Source organism: Stegodyphus dumicola, chromosome X2 (genome assembly GCF_044657685.1).
Source record: "Stegodyphus dumicola isolate Sdum_Otavi_A_Nest chromosome X2, ASM4465768v1".
Lineage (NCBI taxonomy): Eukaryota > Metazoa > Arthropoda > Arachnida > Araneae > Eresidae > Stegodyphus > Stegodyphus dumicola.
Window position 1 is genome coordinate 138,125,862 of NC_140781.1, and position 24,677 is coordinate 138,150,538.

The 24,677-nt window shown below is 33.0% G+C and overlaps 1 protein-coding gene across 6 annotated transcripts in view; it reads left to right on the forward strand.

Moving 5' to 3' along the window:
• Positions 1 to 24,677, forward strand: part of LOC118192698 (teneurin-a-like) — a 1,025,489-nt gene that overhangs the window by 617,872 nt on the left and 382,940 nt on the right. For all 6 annotated transcript variants that reach the window (XM_085809689.1, XM_085809693.1, XM_085809690.1 and 3 more), the window contains 2 exons: positions 586 to 706; positions 14,314 to 14,753. In XM_085809689.1, coding sequence (XP_085665815.1) covers positions 586 to 706; positions 14,314 to 14,753 — 561 coding nt within the window. The remainder of the gene's footprint in view (positions 1 to 585; positions 707 to 14,313; positions 14,754 to 24,677) is intronic.

Consider the following 24,677-nt stretch of genomic DNA (forward strand, 5'->3'; position numbering starts at 1 on the left):
TTCGGTAAATGTGAACTTTAGTAAAATATGTAGCCCAGTTGTAATTTCGGCATCGAATAGGAGCACTGCTGTTAAAGTGCATAGTACTTTCCAAACTACAGCCGTAAATTAAGAAAACGTACATTTTGTGTTTGTATTATGTAAAGTTTACTCAGTCAGAGTGAGAAAATAAAATTAAGTTAATATTTTACATTTTCTACGTATGTTATTTCCACTGTCCGTTTAAGCTAAGGACGATAACTTGCCATCATAGTAAAAGTTACTTTTGAGAGTAAGTGGTTGGTAGATCTAATTAATTAGCTAGTAGGCCAACTTTCAGATCATTACAAAGTGACAGTGTTTTAATAACGTTATTACTTCTTCTGTAGAGTCAGAAAATGTCATCTGACTATAAAAGGCCATCATAGCTGAACTGCTTGGCGAGGTCATAAGATAGGAGTTCAGGGTGGGAAATCTCTCAAGGGGATTCTTGTCTGCGCACGGATCACAGCAGTTACTTTTAATGTTATGAATGCGTATACATTATATTTATGTCTGAATGTATATATTGTTTATTTAACAATGCATATATGTATCTTTTAACAGATATGAGCATAGGGGACCATGTAACACCTCTAATAGAATCTAGTTCAGGGCTGGAAATCAGCAGTGAAGGTCAGAATCTCAGGAATAATGCCAGTAAATTGAATGTGAAGGACAATGAAAGGTAAGAAAAAATTGAATTTGATGAATTGAAAGCAGTATAAGTTATGTAATTAATATTTTATTAATGGCTGAAAATAGTGACTAATTAGTGTAGTTCTATGAGAAAATCATTTATTTTCCAACGACATGAAATTAAATTTAATTATATACTGTATTTTTCCTAGTCTCTTATAATACAAAATTAGCATTAAATAAATTAAGCTAGAAAACATGTAATGAAAATGTAAATTAATTATTTTAAATTAATGTGTAAATCAGTGAACGAAATATTCAATATGATGTAACTTCGCCGAACTCATGGGATGGAAGATATTAAGACAGATATTAAGATTTTTTTAGATTTATTTTAAAACTTAACAAGTGAATTATAGGCTACAAAAAGGTTTGAATTAGAATACAAAAACAACGTTTTATATACTAATGGACAAAGCATACAATTTATACTAATGGACTACATATGTATACTAATGGGCAATACTTTGGACAAAGCTGCCTGGACGCAAGACGCGCCTCCCGTCAGCGGCGTTTTTCAGGCGACTCTTCGTTTTTCTTTTGTTGCAAAACGAGAAACGGGTATACAGAAGGGATGCAGTCCAAAAATCTCCTTCGAATAGTTTCATTTAGAAGCTAGACCTAGCCGGTAGAACTGGAGTTTTTCTCATGAGAAAAGGAAACTCACTAATTGTGTACGCACGTTATAGTTCGACCACCTCATCCGCCACCATGCATCATTCGGACCGAATTATTCCCAAAATAGTGTGGAAGGATGGGGACTTTTTTTATCCCCAGCATACCTCTTTCCGGAGAAGAGAAAACTTTCACGTCGCAGCAAGTAATAACGCCCCTTTTGAACGATTCTATGTGTTTTGGCGGAATGCTCCAGGGTTGTGTTTGAGACGGTCGAACTATATATATGACTATTGCCATAACTGCTTTCCTTTCACGAGAGGGCTATGGGAAAAGTTCAGATTAGTTACTAAGAATTACTGCTGCTAGAATCACATAATATCAGGAAAGAAATGAACGAAAAACACAAATATTTGCGCTAAAACTGGGTCAAGTACCGTGGATTAAAATTAAATTTTACATTGAGACCAATGTAATAAAAAAAATTATATTGGCTAATCTTAATTGCACTCCGACAGTATACGCAGCTGGGCATTAAAATTTCAACACCGGTAAGGAAGGACTTGACGAACGTCAAAATCGCTTGAAAGGAAGAAGAGGTTGGGATATGCAAATGATTAATATTTCAGCCGATTTAGACGACGTAGGAGGGACAAACGACATCTGAAGCTCTGCATAAAAGAAAAGTTGTGTAATGGGTTTTTCATTCGGAAAGCACTTTGTGAGGTTTAATTTTTTGTAACTTTGTAAGGTTCATTTTGTAAGGTTGTCTGAGTTTGCTTAGAATATCGTGTTATGCCTCGAATAAGAAGAATAAATGCTCACCAGCGAGTGTCGGAATTCGATAGGGGTAGGATCGTTGCCTATCGAGAGTGTGAATTACTGTTCCGTGATATAGCCCATCGACATCCAACCACTGTAATGCGAATATGGAATCAATGGTTTGCCGAGGGTCGTACAGGATCTCAGCACCCTCTCATGATTTAAGTCCGAGGGCACAGACGTATTGTGAGGTCAGCCCTTTAAAACCCTGCAACCACATCACGGGCTATTAGTCTAGAAACGAGCATGTTTGTAGCACGTCCAGTATCCGCTCGTACAGTGTGTTGATGTCTGCAAGAGCGTGGACTATTAACACCACTACCATTTATTCGGCTTTCCTTGACAATCCAGCATAGAGAGAGACGGAGGCTCTGGTGCGCCTAACGACAAAGCTGGTTACAGGAGTGGCACCATGTCGTCTTTTCAGACGAGTCCCGGTTCTATGTGCAGTATTCTGATTGTCGCATACGTGTCTGGAGGCTCCGAGGAGACCGCACGTCGCCTCCTTGCATTCTATATCGGCAGAAGGGCCCTGCATCAGGTGTAATGGTTTGGGCAGCCATTGAGTGCACAACATTCACACCTCTAGTTCGCATCGACGGTAATTTGAACGCAGATCTGTACATTTTTGACATCTTAAGTCCAGTGGTTGTGCCCTATCTTCGAGGCCTACCAAACGCCATTTTCCAGCAAGATCACATGTTGCACGCCGTGTTCTGAACTTCCTCGATACACAGAGCATTCGAGTGCTGCCCTGGCCTGCACGGTCTCCAGATCTGTCACCCTTTGAAAACAGTTGTTCATGGCCTGCTGACAGACTGGTCCGCTACCCTTCTGAAGCTAATACGGATGATGAAGTGTGGCATAAACATGGAAGAAGCATGGAATGAGTTGCCCATTTCTGTCATCCAAGCCCAATTTGACTCCATGCCTAACCAGGTAAGGGCAGTTTTAGCTGCCAAGGAAGGCATCTTTTTGTACTAATTTCGCACATCTGTAAACCCCCAAACTGCTTACAAATTTAATAATTTTGTCTTCATGCAATCCTATTTATGTAAAATAAATATCTTTTTTATATGTGCTTTACCTCATGGTGTTGCAATTTGAATGGCCAGCAGTGTATAATTTTCCAGTTCTGCTTCCACTAAAAGCTGAAGAATATGAAACTGACCCAACTAAGTCTTAAGTATTAAATGTTACTAGAATTCACAATATTCACTTTTATGAATCGTAGGAATCTGTTAACATTGTATATGAAGACTTTTCCAAACCAGAAGCAGCTGTTGAGAATTTAATTTTATGTTAAAAATTCTTTTTCTCGGGTAATATTTCTTTTTAAAATTAATATGTTTTATAAAGTTAATCTTAGTAAAAAGAGGTTTTCATTTTCAACAGACAGCTTTAACTGCGATGATGCTGAGAGACTACCAAAAAATTACATACATCCTTTTGTATTGTGTGAGGACGTTCATCATCAGAAGTTAATTACTTTTGTCATTGCATTTATATTACATCAGCTGCAATCAAAATCATAGTTTTAGTTTATTAGATATTGCCTTATATTATATACCTAGAAACAAAATAATAATTTCAGTTTGATATCGTAATATCTAAGTAAAATATGCCGAAAAACATTACCCCTTTCCCGAAAAAAAAAAGAAAAAAAATGGGGAATTCGTTTAGCCTTTCGAGAAAATAATTAGAATGTTCATATGCAATTCCATATAATGAATCTATTTCAAAAATAAATCTTTGCAATAATTTGCAACAAGAAATGAAATTCCTGCATTAAAGGATACATTATTATTATTTAAAAGTGTTAAACAATTTTAGCTTTTTTTCATTTGCTGCCATTTTTCTGCAAAATGCTAAAAACTGCTTACTTGATTCATTGCGGAATTAAAATAACTAGATCATGTTATGGTAAAGAGGAAAACACTCTCTGACGATGCATTTCGCATTACCACGTTCCAGAACTTCCATAATAAGAAGAAAATGATGAAGAAGCTGTATTTGTCAATAAATCGCGAAATCTATTCAGAAATACGAGGATTCCTGGTTCATCTTTTTTTTTAAATATTTTTTATAAGTATTTACATTCAGCTGTAATGATGCGATCCTGGCATTCAAGACTGACGTCTTTTTTTCCTTCATTTTTCTTTTCGTTTCTTTCTTTCTTTTCTTTTTTTTTTGGGGGGGGGGCGAATAGCAAAGATGGACCGAAGCATCCATTGCTGTAGTTTCTTTCCTTCTCCGGAAAAAAAGGATTTAAAAAAAGTAAAAGAAATTAAGAGAAAAAAATGTATGCTTGAGCGCGATTTTCTTTTCATGCCTGAAAAAAAAAATGCTTGTGCATGTTGTTTTCCCCTATTTATTGCTGACAACAGGTACCGATCGTAAATGTGACGGGGCCCCGTTCTGAGGTTTGATGCAAATAGTAATGGTAGTAGAAGATCCTCGAAAATAAAAGTTGGGGATCGCACAAATATATACAAATATTTGATATAGGTATCAGTCATAGGTATAATATGAAAGAATATGCGATGTATTGTTAAATTAACTCTATAAAGTAATGTAATTACAATATTATTCTAAAATTGAGAGGATTTAAAGAAGTTTTATGCTTACATTTTGAGAAGAATTATGAAAGATATTGCAAGTTTAAAATTTTATCTTAAAAAAATGAAAAAAAGAAAATCTATTCAGCTAGCTTTTAACGAGGAGTTATGAGAATAGGTATAATGCATTATAACTCATTAAATGAAATCACAGAAAAAGGTGCAAGCTATGTATGTTCGCCAAGTAATATTTTCCATAAATATATCTTTTAGCAGAAGTTTCGGATACATGTTAAAAATTGCTAATAGATAAAAGGATTGAAAAAATAGTTTGTTAATTGTCCTCTTTTCTTTTCTTTCCTTTTATTAGATTGTATTTTGACGTAAAAATAGCGCACATCAAGAAATTTGTTTTTTATCAGTTAACTCATTTGGATGTTATTTCATTACAACAACTCCAAAAAATTTTTTCCCAGTACAAATACGAAACATAATACACGTTTTGGTATAAAATCAAAGCTGAAGCGACTGTTCTTCGCTTAAGCTTTTTTGAGCTCACATGTTAACTGTGTATCGACTAGAGTCAAGTCAGTGGATAAATAAGATTTAGCTCTACCGAAATTCTTACTTCAGTGAGGTCACTTACTTGCAGAAGTAGGAGAAACAAAGACACAAAAGGAGTAGGAAAGAAGTTTCTTTTGAGCATTTCCTTATAAAGTCTATGGCTAGGAATCAGAGACGTCATACAAGAAAAACTCTTCTAGTGTAATAATGAACCGAGCCCAAGTGTGAGCTTACGGTGATAAAGAGACTTTCTTCTTCAAGGAAGAAGACTTAATTCAAGAAATGATAGCTAGACCTTATTCACAAATCTCAAATAGTTTATGTTTTAAATACGGAACCTACTTTGACAGGAATTACTTCTTCTCGTTTCTAGTAATCAGAAATCTCTTCAATCATGCCACAGTATCCGTGATTTCATTTATTACTGGCTTACATGATCCCTAGAAACGTTTAAGGAAACTAAAGAATCAAATGGTTTACAAATTAGGGATTGTGTTAACGATTTCATATCATTTATCGATGGGTATTCGAAAAGATTTATTAGTAATTTACACAAGTTAGTTTCAAACTATCCTCGGTTCATTTACTTTAGAAAAGCTGTTAAAATAAAATGTTTTTCGCTTCGTTTGCTTCAAATCAGTTACTTTCGGCGACTACGTACTTTTGCTAACGTTCAGAAAGCCTTCCGGAAAGGATTTTGCTCCTTTTTCTCTGACAGTTTGTAGAAGTATTAGGTCAGGGATTCTCAACCAGGGGGAAATTTCACACTTTCAGAAGGGGGGGGGGAGCGAATAGCGCCAGACTTTTATTTAGCTATTAAGTATTTAGTTTTAATTAATCAATATATAAAAAAGCTACTTTTATTCAGGTTTGATATTTTCCGATATTTTCTGTACTTTTAGTTGTTTAATTTATAAAACACGTTAAGAATACCAGCGGAAATGATCTAGCAATAGTGAAAGGAGTTCTTGGATCAAAAAGTATTGAGAAAGAACCGGTGTATTAAGTATTTATGTGGAGCAGAAGATGAGATAAATGAACAATGCCTTCGTCGGAATTCGAAATCTGAATCTTCCAATGTTAGCCGGACAGGTTCTCAGTTGCAATATAATCTAACTCAAGGGGAAAAGTGATAATTCTTCATATTCTCTTTTAATGAAAAGGTGATGGGAAGAAAGAAACGTAGCCTATATTTGACAAATCTAGTTGGTAACGAATTACCGTCTGCCATATATTAATCGAGTGCCACTGTAGAGACAATTAAAAATTCTGGAGCAAGAAACATGAAAGAAATCAATTATGCTCTTCCGGGATTCGAACTCCACTTCGTCCGATTGGATTGCTAACTTCATGCGCTACCATTTATGCCATGAAAACACGTGCTTATGATTACTGAAAACTCCTTAGATTTTCCTTCTAAGGATTTGCCTTAATTGCGTGAACGGAGACTTGAAATCGCTGTTTTTTTTTAATTTAGAATTTAAGGAAGAATGTACTTAAAAATCCACTGCAAACAAGCTAGGACAACAGGTGAAATTTCTTAATAATTCACAGAACTGCCTTCATAATACTTTTATATAGTTCTTCCTTGCATCACTTTGAACTCAAACAAAGTTCCATTCATCATAGAAAAGTACTAGTGTTGGATAAAGAATAGAGCAATATCACAGATGCTTTCAAATTATGATATTACCGTTTATTTAATCACTAGCAAGTATAATTCAGTGTATTCGGATGGCGATGACAGTTTAATCAACAGATATCCCTAAGGAAGGACGTCATTGCATAATTTAAATTAAGCTGTTTCGTTTAACTATGCATTATGTCCTCAGAATTTTAGAATATAGAGGGAATATGCTTTTGATTTGAAGGAATTTATTATTTTATTTTTTAATTGCTTTTCTGAGATTGTTTTCCATTCTGAAAACCAGAATGCAATTTTCAAAAATATGTTTTTTGCTGTTTTAATTCATATAAAAATACTACATGAGGAATCATAGGTAAGATAATATATGCATTCTATTATTATGAAAGACCTTGAGCAACACTAAGGATAGAGCAGGTTTTTGCTCAAAATTATCTTGATTTGAATTGTGATACATAAGGAAATGTTATCTGAGGGTCTCATATCCCTACTTCCCTGCCATCAAGTTATCAAAAAATGTTTGCATTAATGGTGTGCTTCTACTCTGAAAAGTGCTTATGAGCTTCTACTCTGAGAATACACGGCAATCACAAACATCAAAGACTTCAAAGTCTTCAGGCCATTTACCTTTTGGTTGCCCTTACAAAAACTATACTTTCAGGATGGCAATTATCTTCTTTTAGTTTTAGACCTTCTGTTTTTTAATACTGGGATGCAGTAAATAACGAATTAACAATTCGAAACAGTGTCACTTTACTCATTTACTGCATTTATAACGTTAGAAAACGTTATAAATGCAGTTTCTTTACATGTAATTCTTTTGTTAGCGTACTATATTTTTTTTATTCTCTGACTATAGATATTGTGTTAAAAGTAATCATTATCGAAATAATATTGACAATTTAGAGTTGAAATCACACCTTCGAAATTCTTGAACATCCGTATAAGGTCATAATTCAAGATATTTCCAAAAAACAAAACAAAACACAACATGTAATATTCTTTCAAAACAATTTAATGCGATGAAGGCGGTCGTCCATTTGCAGCAGGATGATGATCAATATAGTGCTTTCAGCTTCATATCACCAGTAACACTCTCTGACTGACAGAAAACTCAGAAGAAGAGGCATCCAGACCCAGCTTATAAGAGAAGCATACACCTTTAAACGCTCCCAACCCGTGGAGGCCGTCCAAGGAGGCATAAAGCACCCTCCGGTCAACCCAGAGGGATGATTTTTTTTCCGCAAAGTCTGGGAAATGCAACGCAATGACAATGGTGGACCGGTAGAAAAACGTTTAGAACATAGTTCAACATTGACCATCCCCCAGTGTTGACCACAGGCAGCTAAAGCCCCATGGACAAACTTCGTTCTAAATTGACCATGTAACGCCTCCACAACCAGCAGGCAGACAAGACAATACCATATGGTCCATGCCGAACTTGAATTTACCACTGAATAAACGATGGTTCTGGTCACTGTGAAGACTGTTAATTTTCCCCCAGAAGTCGAGTCTGTCTAGATATTCACCTAGTCAGAACGCCGGGATTGCTCGCAGTCGACCCAGGGAAGGTGGTGTGTATTTAATTATGGCAAAGCACACGAGGGCTATCTGCCTAAAGGGAGGGATGCCTTCGGGGAGGACTTTCTAAGGGAAACTGGCTCGTATACACGTTACACATGGGGAAAACCACGAAAACGCCCATGCAGCCAGCCCGTTCGCGGGATTCGAACCTCGGACCGAACTACCAGTGTTCAGCGACTTTACCGCTTGGCCGCTGGTGGGCCGACCCAGGGGAGGAGTAACAGCTTTAAATTTCTGAATAAGGTCCTCTTAAAATAAAAATTACTTTCAGAATAAAATGCCTTTTACTGTCTTCTGGCACAATTTGAATCTTTCTGCACTATAAGGTTTCTTATCCCTCCTTACCGTCTGCCATATGGTATAACTGGAAACCGAATCCGACAAGCAATCGGAAGGTTCGGAGTTCAAATACCGTCAAGGGCACTGCACATTTTTCTCGCCTCCTGTTCCGAAATAAAATGACTAAAAGTCTCTACAACATGACAGTGGATAGCTTAAATTAAAAATATTCGTTCTTTTCTTTCGAATCAAAGGGACATCATATTTTCATATCATTTTCAAACCCTGAAAGAGAAAAAAATAGAATGCCTTCCCTAGAAAATTTCTGTTTTCATTAGTTATTGAACTAATAGTATTTAAATCAAGCTATAATACATATATGTGATATTAGCACAAGTTTGGGAGCACTGAGACGTAGAAAAGCAGAAATGCTGATGGCGTAAGTATTTTATGCTTAGATTAGTCCATCCATTTTGAAGAATAAGCAGGCCAGCCGAATTAAATTCCGTATTTATTTAAATTAACTTATAGCCACAATCACTTGGCACTCTACTCATGCTTATTAAAAAAATAAAATACATATAAAGAACATTTACAATTTTGATACTATGGCGATAAAAGCGTGATTGCAGCAGTATCTGAACAGCATAAAAGCGTAAGCGAGAAGAGAAAGAGTGTCGCAGTAGTAATGCAGAGGAAAAAGGGAGGGAGTCAAAAGTTTTGGTTTTAAATTTTGGTTTACAGTTTGGTGATTGGTCAAGATGGATCTGCATTAAGGGTTACTTAAAATCGCATGATTAATTTGAATGACGCAGTTTAGATTTATAGTGCTATTTCTAAAACAGAGAGATGAAGTTCCCAAATTAAATGAAAAATAAAAGAGATTATACCCAATTAAAATTAGAAGTTTGCTTTCATATTTTTTATCTTACACATGTGCCGATAGTATTTAAATCAAGCTGAAAAGAATTAAAATTGAATAAACGTATTTTTATGTTTTCCGCATGTAGCTCTAAGTATCTTATATAAGAAAATTTACAAAGAAATATATAATGAAATGATGCAATGACCATTGTAGAAATATAATGAAAGCTGTGGCTGAAATTGCAGCCATTTGCAATTTTATTATTATCCAAATTTATCAGACTTTCTTTTCCTTACTTCAAATGATATTTTCATCACCTGAGTATAATATTTTTTAGGAGAAGCATTTGCTGAAACTTTTAAGCTACAGGCTTGGCATTGCCAACGGACATTTTATGAAGAAAATAAACGTATTTTCATTGAGAAAGGAAATTAAAAACACTTGTCATATATTAGAAATGATAATTTTACTAAGGAATTGTGATTTCCAAACAGTTTGTAAGAAATATGTTTTTTAAGCGGAACAGGAAATCTGTGACTATAACCAGTACGTTAGAGAAAATATCATGTATTAAGAAAACATACGTTTGATTTAAAATTTAGAATAAATCATATGTTTGAAGAATTTAGAAATTGAAAATGACGTGAGTGTACGTTTTTAATATTCATTAATTTATTCGGTTTTATGTTTCTTTTAAATGCAAATTCCCTTTCTCACCTAAGCTAACGAAACTTAATTTTACTTTGATGATACATAAGTCTCACTCTTTATTCATAATAAAATTATCCAAAAAGCAGTTTCAAAGTAGTAAATTAGCATCTTGTTATCAAAATTATGAAGTCTCAGATAAACAACACAGTTAACATTAATTACTAAACCGAATTAACTTTTTATCTATTCTTCGTAACAATCACTTCTAAAAAATATTTAAATTACTGTAAAGATAAAACGTAATCTTGAAATGAGTTAGTTATGTAAGCCTAAGTTTAATTTTTGTTAGCTTGTTTATTACCCGTAATATTTATTCATAAGAGCACTTCAGCTTCCGCTTCTTTTTAATTCAATTTCCAAATATCTTTCTGTCTTTTTTTCTCGTTTTGCTATGGTTGTTTTCTGCATCACTAACCTTGGTTGCATTAGTATTACTTTGAAAAAAAAAATAAGCAAATGAAATACGGAGCTGAATAATGCAAACTGAATGCAAAATAACAGATTCAAATTTCCTTGAATATCAATTAGATCGAAACTAGAGACAGAACAATTTTTGCCAGTATAAAAGAATTTCAGATCAAAAGTAGTTACTCCTTTTTACTCCAAGTGGCGTATAATATCAAAATATACGGCATTTAGTCTGTTATTCATGCGTTAATAAAATTATTTTATTTCCTAAGTGGATGTTAGAATTAAATGCTAGATTAAAAACGGGAATCAAAGCCCACGATTCGATAATCTGGTTTAGTTTCCTGATAAACGATTTTAGAATGAAAAGATTTTTGTAATTATCTTTTCTTTTACATCGCTTTAACGGAATTAGCTTCATTACATTTGTTTTGTTAAATTTGATTATCTACATTATTTCAAAGCACTCTATAACAGACTTAATGACTATTATATAACATTATCTCTAAATTTTCTATAGCATTCTTTATGGCTCACCAGCGGCCGAGCGGTAAGTCGCTGAACACTGGTAGTTCGGTCCGAGGTTCGAATTCCGCGAACGGGTTGGCTGCATGGGTGTTTTCGTGGTTTTCCCCATGTGTAACGTGTATACGAGCCAGTTTCCCTTAGAACGTCCTCCACGAAGGCATCCCTTCCCTTAGGCAGATAGCCCTAGTGTGCTTTGCCATAATTAAATACACATACACGCACACACATTCTTTATGATTGTTGTTTAGTCACTCATAATCGCTATTATCCACTCTGCAAATACTCTTACATCCTCACGTAACACAGAATATCCTAAGGATGCTCTGTTTAGTTACAATCCTAGACACATTGAGGACCTTCATTCTCAGATAACACAAGGACATCCTAATGATCTCTTGTTTAATTAGATTGGAATATGCGAAGATATCCTGAAGATGTTATTTCTTCAGATGTCTTGAGAACTCATTTAACATTCTCAAAATATTCAGAATGCATTTGCAAAGAACTTCCGTCGGCAAACTGTCTAGTGTTATATATGCATACGGAGATATGATTTAAAGCACATGGAAAGATGTTTAGAGCGATGACCTGGGATATCCTGAGGATGTAGTAAGCAAGGTTTTATGCAACCCTCCATATATTGACGAGATAATTTAGTGGGGACTGATTTGGATATATACCGTGATGTGACATCAAATAGTCGAAAAGATGTATTTGAGAAGTTAGGGGATATTGCAGGATGCCCTGAGGATGTGAGTTGACTCCTTGGGCAACACGTTCAGGATATTCCGATGAGATTTTACGCTATGTGGGATACACAGCAAAGAATATCAAACAAAATACGCATGTATTTTCAAGTTCATTTCTTATGCTAAGCATAACTAGTGATCTTAACAAAAGGTAACTTTATCCTACGACAAAATATTAAAATTAATAGTTTTTTATTCTAAAAATAGTGTAAATTATCAAAATGTTTTGAAGTAGGCAAAAAGGATATCAAAATTACTTATTCTATACCTTATTTACTTCAATCTAATGTCTCAATAGATAATCGAACATCCAGAGTTAATGATAATAATTAATTTATCGAAGCTTAGAAATAGCTAAAAAGTTCAATTTATTAAATAGGGCACATTTGCAATGAAAAGTCGGAATTAATACATATAAAACTCTTATGCTCAATGACAATCAAGAATTCTAAAATTATGTCGATCAATGCGTTAGCGATAAGAAATTTTAGTTTCTCTAACCAGTTACAGTAGTTCAATGCGAAGTGAATTGACTTTAAAACATTTCGGAGATATAAATTCATTTGGCATTTTTTTAATCATTCATAATACTTTTAAAATGCAAAATTAAAGAAAACATTTAGATGTGATTCAGGAAAATATGCAGTCGTACGATTCCGCTGGATTTAATTTAGAACACAGTATTGGTCGCTCCATGTATACATAACAATTTACCGCTCTTCTATTAACATGGAAGACAACACTTGGGGATTTGCATTATCCTAGTGTGCCATAATAACAGAGTAATATACATTATGTTTGCATTATCTCTAGAAGACTGTATCCATATATCTGTGACTGGTATAGGGCATTCTAAGGAGTGCACATTAATCTCATTAGGATGCATAGAAATGTGACCTCCAGTTAGGTCCTCAACTGTCCCGTTTGCATACATTTAAGGCGAAATGGGAATCTAGTAGTTCAGCCTCACTGTGAGCACTTGACGTTGTCTGCGTCAAGAGATATCAAACATTGAATTAGGAGCAAATCTCATCCATCCCAAGGATCACAGTATATCATTATTTATGGGTTAAATAATGCTATTTAAATTAGCTCAATTAATTAATTAATTAATTATCTTTTCATATTATTCGAGAAAATTATCACAATTTATTTTCTTATTACGTGTTAGGTAGAATTCATAATACGCGCTTGGAAAATACCGCTTTGAGATAATTATTCCCTAACGCAGTATTTGAAGGCAACTCTCTAGAGGGAAAAATAATAAAAAAATTCCCCGTTATCGTTTAGAAAAAGAGTTTGAATTATTCAGATGCTACGATACAGTCTCAGATTGTATTGCAAAATGTTTCAAACAGTGTCAAAGCCCTGCTGTTACGTGAAAAGTGATTCTTTTAAGTGTCATCTAAAGTTTACCACCAAAGGTAATTAATTTAAGCCTTTATCCTTATTTACTGATCCTGGAAACCAGCTGGCCGAAAATTTCTTTAATCAGTTACTGGTAACCAGTTCTATTTTGAAAGGCCCTCTAAATGCATTTTCGGAGTATTTTTCATTTTTTCATGTGTTTTAACTTTGTGCCTGCTTAAAGATATTAATCACAATTTTAAAGCATATTTGTTGATTTATTTAAAAATGCGAAATTTCATATTTATGCCAGCATACATTGAGAATACATTGAGAATTTTAATTTTTCAACGATATTGTTATTCCCCCTTGAAAGTACTATAGAGCTGCATGTATTTATGAAAAAAAAATTAGCTACAATCTAGCAAATAATATTAGAATTAATTTAATCAAAATTCACGAGGAGTAAGAACTGAATATTCATATTGTGGTTATCACAAAGATTGTACTGCTTGAACTGCGAGAAATCTATTTTGAACCAATTACAATTAAATTTATCATCTAGTTTCAGTTACTGTACCATTTTTATCATTCACATCCTGACCAGTCTGTTATTAATTTAAGCTAACTTCAAGATGTTATGATTTATTGTAAATATAATTCTTGAACCATATGTCCTATCAGAATCATGAAGTCTTAATAAAAACAGTACATTTGTCACGGACAACGAACTAATCATGTGGTACTTTTTAAAAGCAATTGTCTTAACAGAGTAGGTAAAGTTAAAATGATTGAAATAATTAGTTCTAAAAACGTATAGTCCCATTTTTAAGATGCTTGTGCTATTAACAGATAATTATAAACATTTCTACTAATCTTAAAAGAGCTGCAATGAATGCATAATTATATTTTATTCAATAGGATTTACAGTCAACCGCAACAAATCCAAGTTTCCAAGTCTGATAAAAAAAAGAGTTCTTCAATTGCAAACGGTGTAAATAATCCAACACCTCAACCCCATCACAAAAACGGAGGCAATCCTCTGACTTGTGCCACTGGCGGTCCTGGAGGACCAACATATAGTAATCCTCTGCCAGTATATTGTGGTACACCATGCTCTACTACTGGTCCCATGGTCCCCATAGCAAATTGCGTCAATCCTCAACTCATCCAACTACCTACGGCACCTGGACCAACTAGACCCCCATTCGCCTCTCCATCTAAATTTACATCGGCTGCAATCAACAGTTCAAGACTTCACTTTCAGAAAACATGTGCGCACAAGTGTTCATGGAAAATAGCAACCATTATCCTCATATTCCTCACAACTCTACTAATAGCTTTCGTTGCATATTTTGCTGGTAAGTGTTGTGTTTTTAATAATATTTCAGCAGTGAAAATGAAACTATGTAGTATATTTGATGTAATGTGTAAAACTAATGACGGTGAGATTTCAATGTCGACAGACATACAGAATAACAGTGAATAGATGTTAGAATAATATTAGAAATAATTCCGTTTACACACATACATAAAGGGTTGTCTTATTCTTGAAATCTCTCTCTCTCTCTCTCTCTCTCTCTCTCTATATATATATATATATAAGGTAAAAAGAAAATTATTAATGCTTCCGCTTAAAAGTCGTTGTGATACTGTTGTTCCGGTGAAAAAGTTTTTAACATAAGTTAAAATAAAGTGCAATGAAAAGTGTAAATACAAAATAAACGAAATTATCACTACAATACTTACAAATAAAAAGCGTATTTAAAACTCAAATCAAATTGGAAGTAATATGTTGATTAAAGTTAAGACCAGCTTTAAACATTGCATATATATATAGAGAGAGAAAGCTTGTATATATATAGAGAGAGAGAGAAAGAGAGAGAGAAATATTGACATAGATATATATATACGAAGTAATTGACACAGATTCAGTTAAATGGGCGCAAAACGCACACCTATTCTTGAATAATTATATCGGTGCTTTTAATATTGTAGTAGTTTATTTGAAGAACGGACAGCAAGACAGCAGGAATTGGAGAGAAACTGTGAAGTATTCAATGAAACTTGTTTCAAAATGATAGTTTTGGTTGGGCTTCATTTTGGTTAGTTAATTTAAGTCTCAGTTCGCAAATTCTGGTATTACGATCGACTGAAGCTTTACGTAATATTTTTATAAACTTTTATTATTTTAAGGTAGAGTGAGAAATGAAACGGATTGAAAAGGAACGTTAAGAGACTATTGTAAATCAAAGTTATTTTTTTGGGATGCATGCAAAATTCAAGTTCCCCGTGCACCACAAACGTACAACACGGAGTTTACAAAGTCGGTTAATTATGCATGTATGCATAAATACAACAAACAAAAACAAAACAAAAACAGGTACGTTCACTGGCCAGGCGGGAAGTAGCTTTTTTAAATCGTCTTGTAGGCATAATCTAGGCCTTGCAAAACGTAGTTCATTATCTTACACATATCGTACACACATACGCACGCACACACTCATACTAACATACATATAAAAATTTAAAAAAATATATAAAATGTAAATTATAATTTTAATTAGCAACGCATATTAATTTTCCCTCTGCATTCTAAAAATAGTAATCTCCCTTTGCACTGTGTCATTTCGAAACTAATCCATGTCATATGACTCTTATATAACTCTTATGATATAAATGGAACTAAAACCCAAACAGCTAATAATAATTTTACAGCAATGCATTTTGATTGCATTGAGAGCGAAAACTAGATCAATCTGAATTAAGATTCCATCTCTTCACCTTTTCGCTTTCTAATTTTCAGCCAAGCTAGACTGCTGTCTGTTGCTCTCTTCTTGCATTAAATATTGCATTAAAATATTATACATATATATATAATTTATTTATTAATGGATTGTTTAATACAGTGAAACTGTCAGTGTTTTCCCTTGTACTGTAATATACTATTGCAGTTTTAGAGGTCATTAACTTTTAATTTCTAATTTTAAGACATAGAACAATGTGAAAATTTTAAATAAGTAACAGACGAAATGACAGCGTCACGTGCAAAGCAAGGAAAATGGATGTTTATATGATAAAAAGAATGCATCGTATTTTCAGATACATCGTGTAAAAATATTTGGTAACTGTAAAATTATTATAATAAGTTAAAGAAATATCAAAACTGATAAAATTTTTGACGACCCCCTGCTGCAGGTCCCGCGACCCCCTTGGGGATCGCGACCCACATTTAAATAAACCCTGATTTAGTATATTGTATTCTTTGATAAAGTTAGTAGAGTTTTAGTGGAATGAACTAACTTAATAAGCATATTTAAAAAAGTGAATTCTGATTTTTTTAAATGAAACATCAAATATGAAACATAAATAAACTGAAACGGAAACGTTTTTTAAAAAAAAGTAATCAACAATCTAAGTAACTATCGTCATTGACCAGAAATTGGTTGACTTTTCAAGGGGAACCAACCAGCCCCCGATCAATTAACAATAATTAATAAATGCGAAGGTGTTTCGTATTTTACTCAAATAAGAATTATTGTGTCAAACAGGTATTTAGTAGATGAGTTTAAGCTAGGTAGGTAGATTTTAAGTGAGATGAATTTAAAAGTACTGTATAGAATTTATTATGAAAGTGACAGTTCTGCTAAGTTTAAAAATTTAAAAGTCGTGAGATATTATTGTAACAGTGAATAGCAGTATTATTCTCTTACTTGAGTAAAGTGTCCCCCGACACCCTCGTTTTTAATTATGTTAATTCAAAGGTCTTTCTAAGCACAATGAACAGAATGCAGTCTGCAAAAAATTATTAAATATTAAACAAATAGAAAAGTTGAAAAAATATATTTACAGAAGACAAGAAGGTATAATTGAAAATGTATAAAAAGGAAATGTACATAATATACATAAATGGCCTACCAGACAGGAGGAGATCTTCCAAAGCTCAGCGTTGTGTTTTCGTGGTGAGTTCTTGAGGCAGTCATTTATCGAACTTCCTTGCTTCTCCTGTTAAAGTCAAGTGTCTTAAAATAAATTTAAAGTATCTAGTAAAGTTTGCAGCGAATACAATTCAATCAAATCCTTTAATTTATTCGAATTACGATGGCCGCAGGATTCGTTTTGCAGATGCAAACCTATCAAGCGAAATTTTGCAAACTAACCGAAGTCTGAGTTCGATGACTGGATATCGGTAGTATTTAATGTTTAATGTTAGTTCAATGGAATAAATACTGAAGTTGGATTCCCCCTTGTGACGTTGTTCGACATAAAGAAATTTGAGTAACACTTAATATTTGCTTTCTTTCACAACCAGTATAAAACTGATTTCATTAATAAAATTCCAAAGGATTTAGTAAATGACGAAATAAGTTGCATTGAAACTTCTGACTAATCAGAAATCGGTATTATAAAACTGTACTGTAAAATTTTGTGAGAATAATTCTTCAGTTCACTGATTGCTTTTGGTCAAATCTTCTGTAACTATCGCCATAAGTTAAGTGAGAATCTCTTTGTAGATATGTTTTGTTGATCGTTTATTTTGAATTTCTGCATTTGTGTAACTATGCTTGACAATTTTATGTTAATTAAATAGCGTTTTGCCAAACTTCAGGGATGTGGGGATACTTTTTACATTTACTTTGTATTACTGATGTGACGCGATGGAAATGGAACAACTTTTTTTAAGGTAATGTGTGCTATTTTTAATTTTCTCTAATAATTTACCTGTATGTGGGCCTTTTTGAGCTGAGATATTTCGTAATTAAAATTTAACTAGCAGTTTATTAGAAAAGGTGAGTTATCGATTTCTGTTTCTGCTCGCAAGATTCGCTGATCGCATAACAGACGTGAAAGGAAGTTTACGAAGATAATTCTGGCCAACTGCAATTAAACTACTTTCTACGATATTTCCATTTAAAATCCATTTGTAAATTGTTGCAGCATAGCAGCAGTATAATTGCAACCTACCTTCGAAGAATATTTCATTTTGACATCGTAACAAGGGGCAAGCATTAAAATAAATTGCTTTATTTCATTAAACTTTTATTTTGTCTGTTTTATAACAGTAACATTCTAATATAAATGATTAAAATTTCAGGACATGCTCATTAAAATACTTAGTGATTACACTTATCATTTTTCATCCTAAAGGCAATTAAATAACACGTAACGTAATCGATATCTACTTAAAATTCTCTTACTGCATGAGATGAAAATGTGAACAAATTGATTTCTGAATTTTTAATTTGTTATGAAAAAGGCGAGTTGAAAGAAAAAAATATTAAACTAGCAGTCATTTGTTGAAATACCAAACACTAATGCATTATTTTGCTTAATAACTTTAAGATCTGCCTATTTAATTTATGCTTCAAATGTAAAGGCTAATATAAGCAATAGTCATATGATCCCTGTTGAAATATACATTAGATAGTGCGAGTAATTATCGACATTTTATTTCCTATACATTTTCAAAATTCAGTTAAACGTACAATAAGACTATAAATAGAATATGTCCGTAAAATCTTAAGGCTGAATACTTTCAATCAGTTCAGCGAATCTGCCAATTAACAAGCAAGATTATCATATCATAGAATTTATTATGAACATTTTAAAAAATTATTAACATTAACATTTATTATTAACATTTTAAAAAATGTTGCCTGCTTAAGAAAATTAATTTAAACAGAATTTATTGTTTAAACCTATGAAAATTTCAGCTGATGTCATGGATTCGAAAGATTAGTTTCGATCACATTTGGTTATTTTATAGCGGCAAAACGCAGTAGAGCTCTTTGTCTGGAGGAGGGATGCATTTTGGAGGGCTTATAAGGAATTGTTGGTTTCAGTTTAATCCATTATGTCAAAGCATGTGAGGACTATTCTGCTTAAGTGGAAGGATGCTTTTATAGAGGACGTTCTGAATGGGAATGACTTATATTCATGCCACAAATAGATTGATACTAAGGTTGAATTTTAAAATTTAGAAATGCCAGAGCCTTATGCAGATGTACCGGGAAAGGCAAAGAATGTTAAATAAATAGTAATGCTAAGGAATAAATAGTAAAATGTGAAGAAATAAGTAAACGTTAATAAATTAAATTCATTCAATGTCAGATATTTAACTATTTAATTAAAACACGACGATTATCTTATTTATGTCTCCGACTGGAACTGCGATTTTTCTCAGATTAAACCAGAGCAGCATTCCTCTCGGAAACAAGAGAAAAATAAAAGCGAAGTTAAATTCGAAATGCAAATTCAGTCCATAGTAAGAAATCTTTGAAGAGTATTTCACGACCTATGTATGAAGGTTCGCTCAAACTGCATTCACTTTTAAATTCTTTCAGAGAGGGAATAAAATGAAAAAACAGTGATTCTGAAAATTATTGAATAGTGTATATATTACTTTTTGAAAGGATTTATGTTTCGAAACTAAAATTATCTAAATTATTAAAATTTCATGTACTATATGCAAATGATGAATTATTCCATAACAGAAAACTTGAGTCAAATGTTTATATTTACTTCCTGATATTTAATTTGATGTCTGCGGAGAATAATGTTGTAGGCTTACCAAATAAAATTTCGCAATATTACGCTTTGCTTTTCTTGCATTAGCTAACCCCGATATCAAAATTTGTGTACGCTGTTGAAATTTACATCAAACTTACAATCCTATTGTAAATATTTAAGAAATGTATTTTTAATGTGAAGATCTGATATTTCTAGCAAACAACGTATTTCTTTCAACGGTTGATAAACAAAGTAAAAGGTTCAAGTGGTTTTCAAAGATTTTAATAACAAACAACTGTTTTATCTCTCCATCTGAATCACCAACTCTCATTGTTTTCCTTGTATTTGTTCTGTTTACAGTCCTCTTTTCCTGTTAAGAGGTAAAGTTTCCTCACCAATAAGTACAAAATTCCTCAAGCCGTATTATAGCTGTCTGTACAAGACTACTCTCTCTGATTAAGCATCTATTCTCCAGAGGAGTGTTTTTCTCTTTCACTCACGTTTCACTGCTGCTTTCTGAATCGTTTTTACTAACGCAATTACTCAGCACTAGCTAAAAACATTGATTCCTTAGGACTGTCATTGTATTTTTTTTTTTTTTTTTTTTTTTTTTTTTCTGATTTAGCTGAAATTACACGTCAACAAAATGTTACAAACTAGGGGATCTATTACTCTGGTTATGTTGCTTTATTTATCAGGCTTTTAACAAGTAGTGCTAGGACAAGTAATCATGATGACAAGCGATTTTTTTATTATTATTCTTATTTTTGGAATAACAAAACTTTGCCTTTTCTACTCTTTATAAAGACTTTCAGGATGTCATCTGAAATTGTTTGTAAAAAATGTGTAAATTTAGAATTATTTATTTTAGAGCTGTGAGTCATAATATAGTTCTTCTTTATTAAACGCACATCCTATTTATGCATTAAATGCAGCAATTTCTCTGCAAAATGTCTCATGAAATAATTTCATTCTGAAAGTTGGAAAACATCAAGGGCAGTTTTAACATACTCAAGGACTGTATTAACATACACATTGAGAAAAACTGTATAAACACAGATTTTTCTCAATTTCCCTTCATATATTTTCGTCTCTGATCTGTTAAAATTACTAATACCATTTTTTTCCACGAAGTGAACCTTTCCCTGTAGGAATAAAAAATATAATCATTTGGCAAATGTTTCAGAGAATAAGAATTATGAGGCACAGTTTTTCATAACAAACTTTGTGTCAGGATTTCATTGGGATTTGAGATTCGACATTAAAAGGAAACAGCAAAACACTTTATCGATTAATCTGTTCTGTTTGTTTAATGAATATTGTTTGGTGAATAATAACGTATCTGCACGCTAACTAACAGCTGTTTTGAATAAATAGCTAATGACAATGGAAGAAGGGCATCACGTCATCAGCATTACCTCTTGGATGTAGAGATTGTTTCGGAATATTTCCTCTCAAGTCATCGAGTCGAACTTCTGTGGTTGTCATTTAGCATCCATCAACATCATTTAGCATCGAACAAAAATCTCATCCCATCAAAGGAAAGTTTTTGTGTTTTCGTCTATTCAGGAAAGTGACCATGCTCTAATCGTTAAGCTTGTATGATAGGCATCTATTAAGAGTATCTAAGTTAATGGTAAAGAGTTGAATAATGGGTATTCTATTTCTGCGCAGCTGCTCATACTGTTTCCTGTGGATCTGACAAAGACCAAGAAAGAAGGTAATCATTTAATATCGTAGAATCATCAGAGGAAAGGACCGTAGGGTTCAATTTGCAGATTCGTATCTCCTGATCTAAGTACCAATTATTCGTTTGATAGAAATTCTTCCACAAAAACTTTAATTAATGATTTCAGCTGTGCCTATTCCATATTCCCTTAATTTAAACTCATATAGAAAATGTTTCCTCAGTTTCCTTAATGATTTCCACTGCTACATACTGCTATTATTGCATCAAACACACAAGCAGGTATTTCGTATCATCCAAAATTTGCATAAACTGCAACTCTAGCTTTCTCCTCAGTAAACAGAATTCGCTGTACATCTCGATAGTTACTATATTAGCAACAACCCAATAATTACACTTAATTTCATAGAATTCCGTCTAAATTAATATGCACAAGACAGCAGTGTTCTCGGTTAGTGTATTATTTACCATAAAATATTTATCATATTATAAATAGTTTCTGTTTAATATGATAGTTAGGGCTCGAAAGGAAACTCAAAAATGAATTATTCATATGTTAAATTTTAGCAACATACAGTTCTATTTTCATGTTTCATTCTCAAGGAACCATTTATCAAAGCGGCAATTATTCTCGGATTAATACTATTAGATATTGACTTCACTCAGGTACACACATTTATTTAAGCAGTGCGTCTCTAATATTTTGTTAAAAGTGTTTCCTCTTCCTCGGTGGTAGTACCCAAGTAGCACGATTGACGTCGTAATGACGTAACAATCTCGCCATGCATAATGTTGCAAAGATGTCGTATTATGGCGTCTTTAAGATGACCAAATGTCACCGAAATTCCACGCTTTTGCGACCGTCGCAAAGATGTCGATTTCACGTCTTTTTCTCCATTTCCTTTTACGCAAAAATGTCACTTTCGCGTCTTCATATACCACATTCTCGTTGGAAAAACGTAAGATGTTAGGTTTTAACAACGTCGTATATAGCGCTGCTTTAGTGACATCTTATTAAATTTACTTTTTTGCGTTTAAAAGATAAATTACAGAATTAATACCTTATTAATTCTGAAATTTACCTTTTGGGGATTGTTTCAAAGCCTCGTTATAACTCCTTTTTGTAAATGTAGTCCGTTTTATTGGCTCATCGTGTTTATTAAAATACTATTCATTTTTTTAATTCATTTTGCTTTTGCAAATTCTGACATATATCTGCTTACTTTTTATTCGGAACATCTGAATAAAGTGCACATTTAATATAAAAATACATGTTTAACAAACTGTTAATTAGATAAAAATGATTTATAAAATAATGAACTTAAATAAAAGCTTTAGGCATGTTCATATCTTTCAGCATACAACATGGTGTTGTTGTGACTTATCTCACTTGTCTATTAACAACAGCAGAACAAGACCACGAAATTCATCGTGGGAAGCAGCGCAAGATTGCGCATGTCATTGGCAAGAGCCTTGAGCACCATAAAGGTGGCAGTACGACTTTGGTCAGTTCCTTCCCCAATTTCGATGGAGAGCACTCCGGGGGGTGGTGTCCGAAGGTCTCCCACCCTTCTTCCCCTACCATCATCCTCATTAGAGGATCTTCGGCTCGCCGCATATTTAGAGAGCCCCATGCCACATGGACACCATATATTTACAAACATCCATACAGTCTCCGGGTTTCGAACCCGGACCCTTCGGCACGTCAGTCAGCGACGCTAACCACTATACTGGTTGGGCAGCATAAAAATTCTGAAAATTAATTAATTCATTTGTTAAATTTGAAGTTTTGTCTACAGATTTGTATAAAAGTATTCACCGCATAAATGAAAGTATAATAAAATATAATTACTTATTTCTGTTAAACATACATTGCTTTTCTTGGACATATTGAGTGTTGAATATTTTTCATTCAACACTCAGTATGTCCAAGCACTAGATTTTAAATGTAATTCAAATTTACTGTCCTTTTTCTCCAATGTTTTCTCACAGTATGAATTGTCTATAGCATTCATAATTTTAAATATATCCTTGTACGGGAACTTTATATCAAGTGTTAACTTTTATCCTTTTCAAGATGTACCAGAGTCCCATTAATTAACAGCACAACAGATAGTCCTTTGATAACCAAAAATAATCGAATTCCTTAATTTATGTACTTATATTCACATTTCATACTATATAAATAACAGTGTTAACTAACAAAGGAATAGGATTTTCCGGCTGTGATTTTCTCCTTTGTAAGTACGATCATAAATATTTTTAATAAAAAAATTCTTTCTATTGAATTATAACCGGAAGGAATGCACTTTAAATTGAAATGAATAACGCCTACTGAATTTCAGTGTGTAGGAATAATCTTAAATATCGCTGTTATCGAACATTAAAGGTTATCACAAACTTCAGAATAATCCAACGTTTCAGATTTTCCGTAAGCTATATATTAAATCCAAAATCCAGAAGAAAATTCCTAAATAAAAAATTTTACAATTATAGTTTACAAATTAAAAATTACCTTAAGTTATGGTAAACAATTCCAATTAATATAAAAAGCGTGTAAAGTTAAATCTGCTATCAGTAAAACTCAGAAAAGTAATTAATATAAAAAGTAATTAATATGCTTTATTGATATGATTCTTTGATATAAACTGATTTACAAAGTCTTCAGCAGCATAAATTTGATTATGTTTTCTGATAAATCTTTTAGACTTCATTTATAAGCAGAGAAACTGGAATTCATATTTATCAAGTATAGCTGATAAAACTAGCATTATGCACTGTTTTCAGGAAATTCAAATTTAGAATGCCAGGTTGATAATAAAAATTGTGCCTAGTTCCTCTATCAGTTATAAACTTGAAACTGCTTTTAAAGAAATAAATATAAAATAAAAATTATAACATCAGGTGATAAAGTAAGATTTAAAGTGCATCAGCTAATAAATTGTAACACAGAGTGGGAAATATGAGCTTTCTTAGTTTTTCTTCAAATGTTTCAAATGGATGCAGTATATATTGAAGGTACATCTTAAATAGCTTACAAAGAGCTATTTAAGATGTAATAAGAGGTTTGAATATTACAGGAATTTAA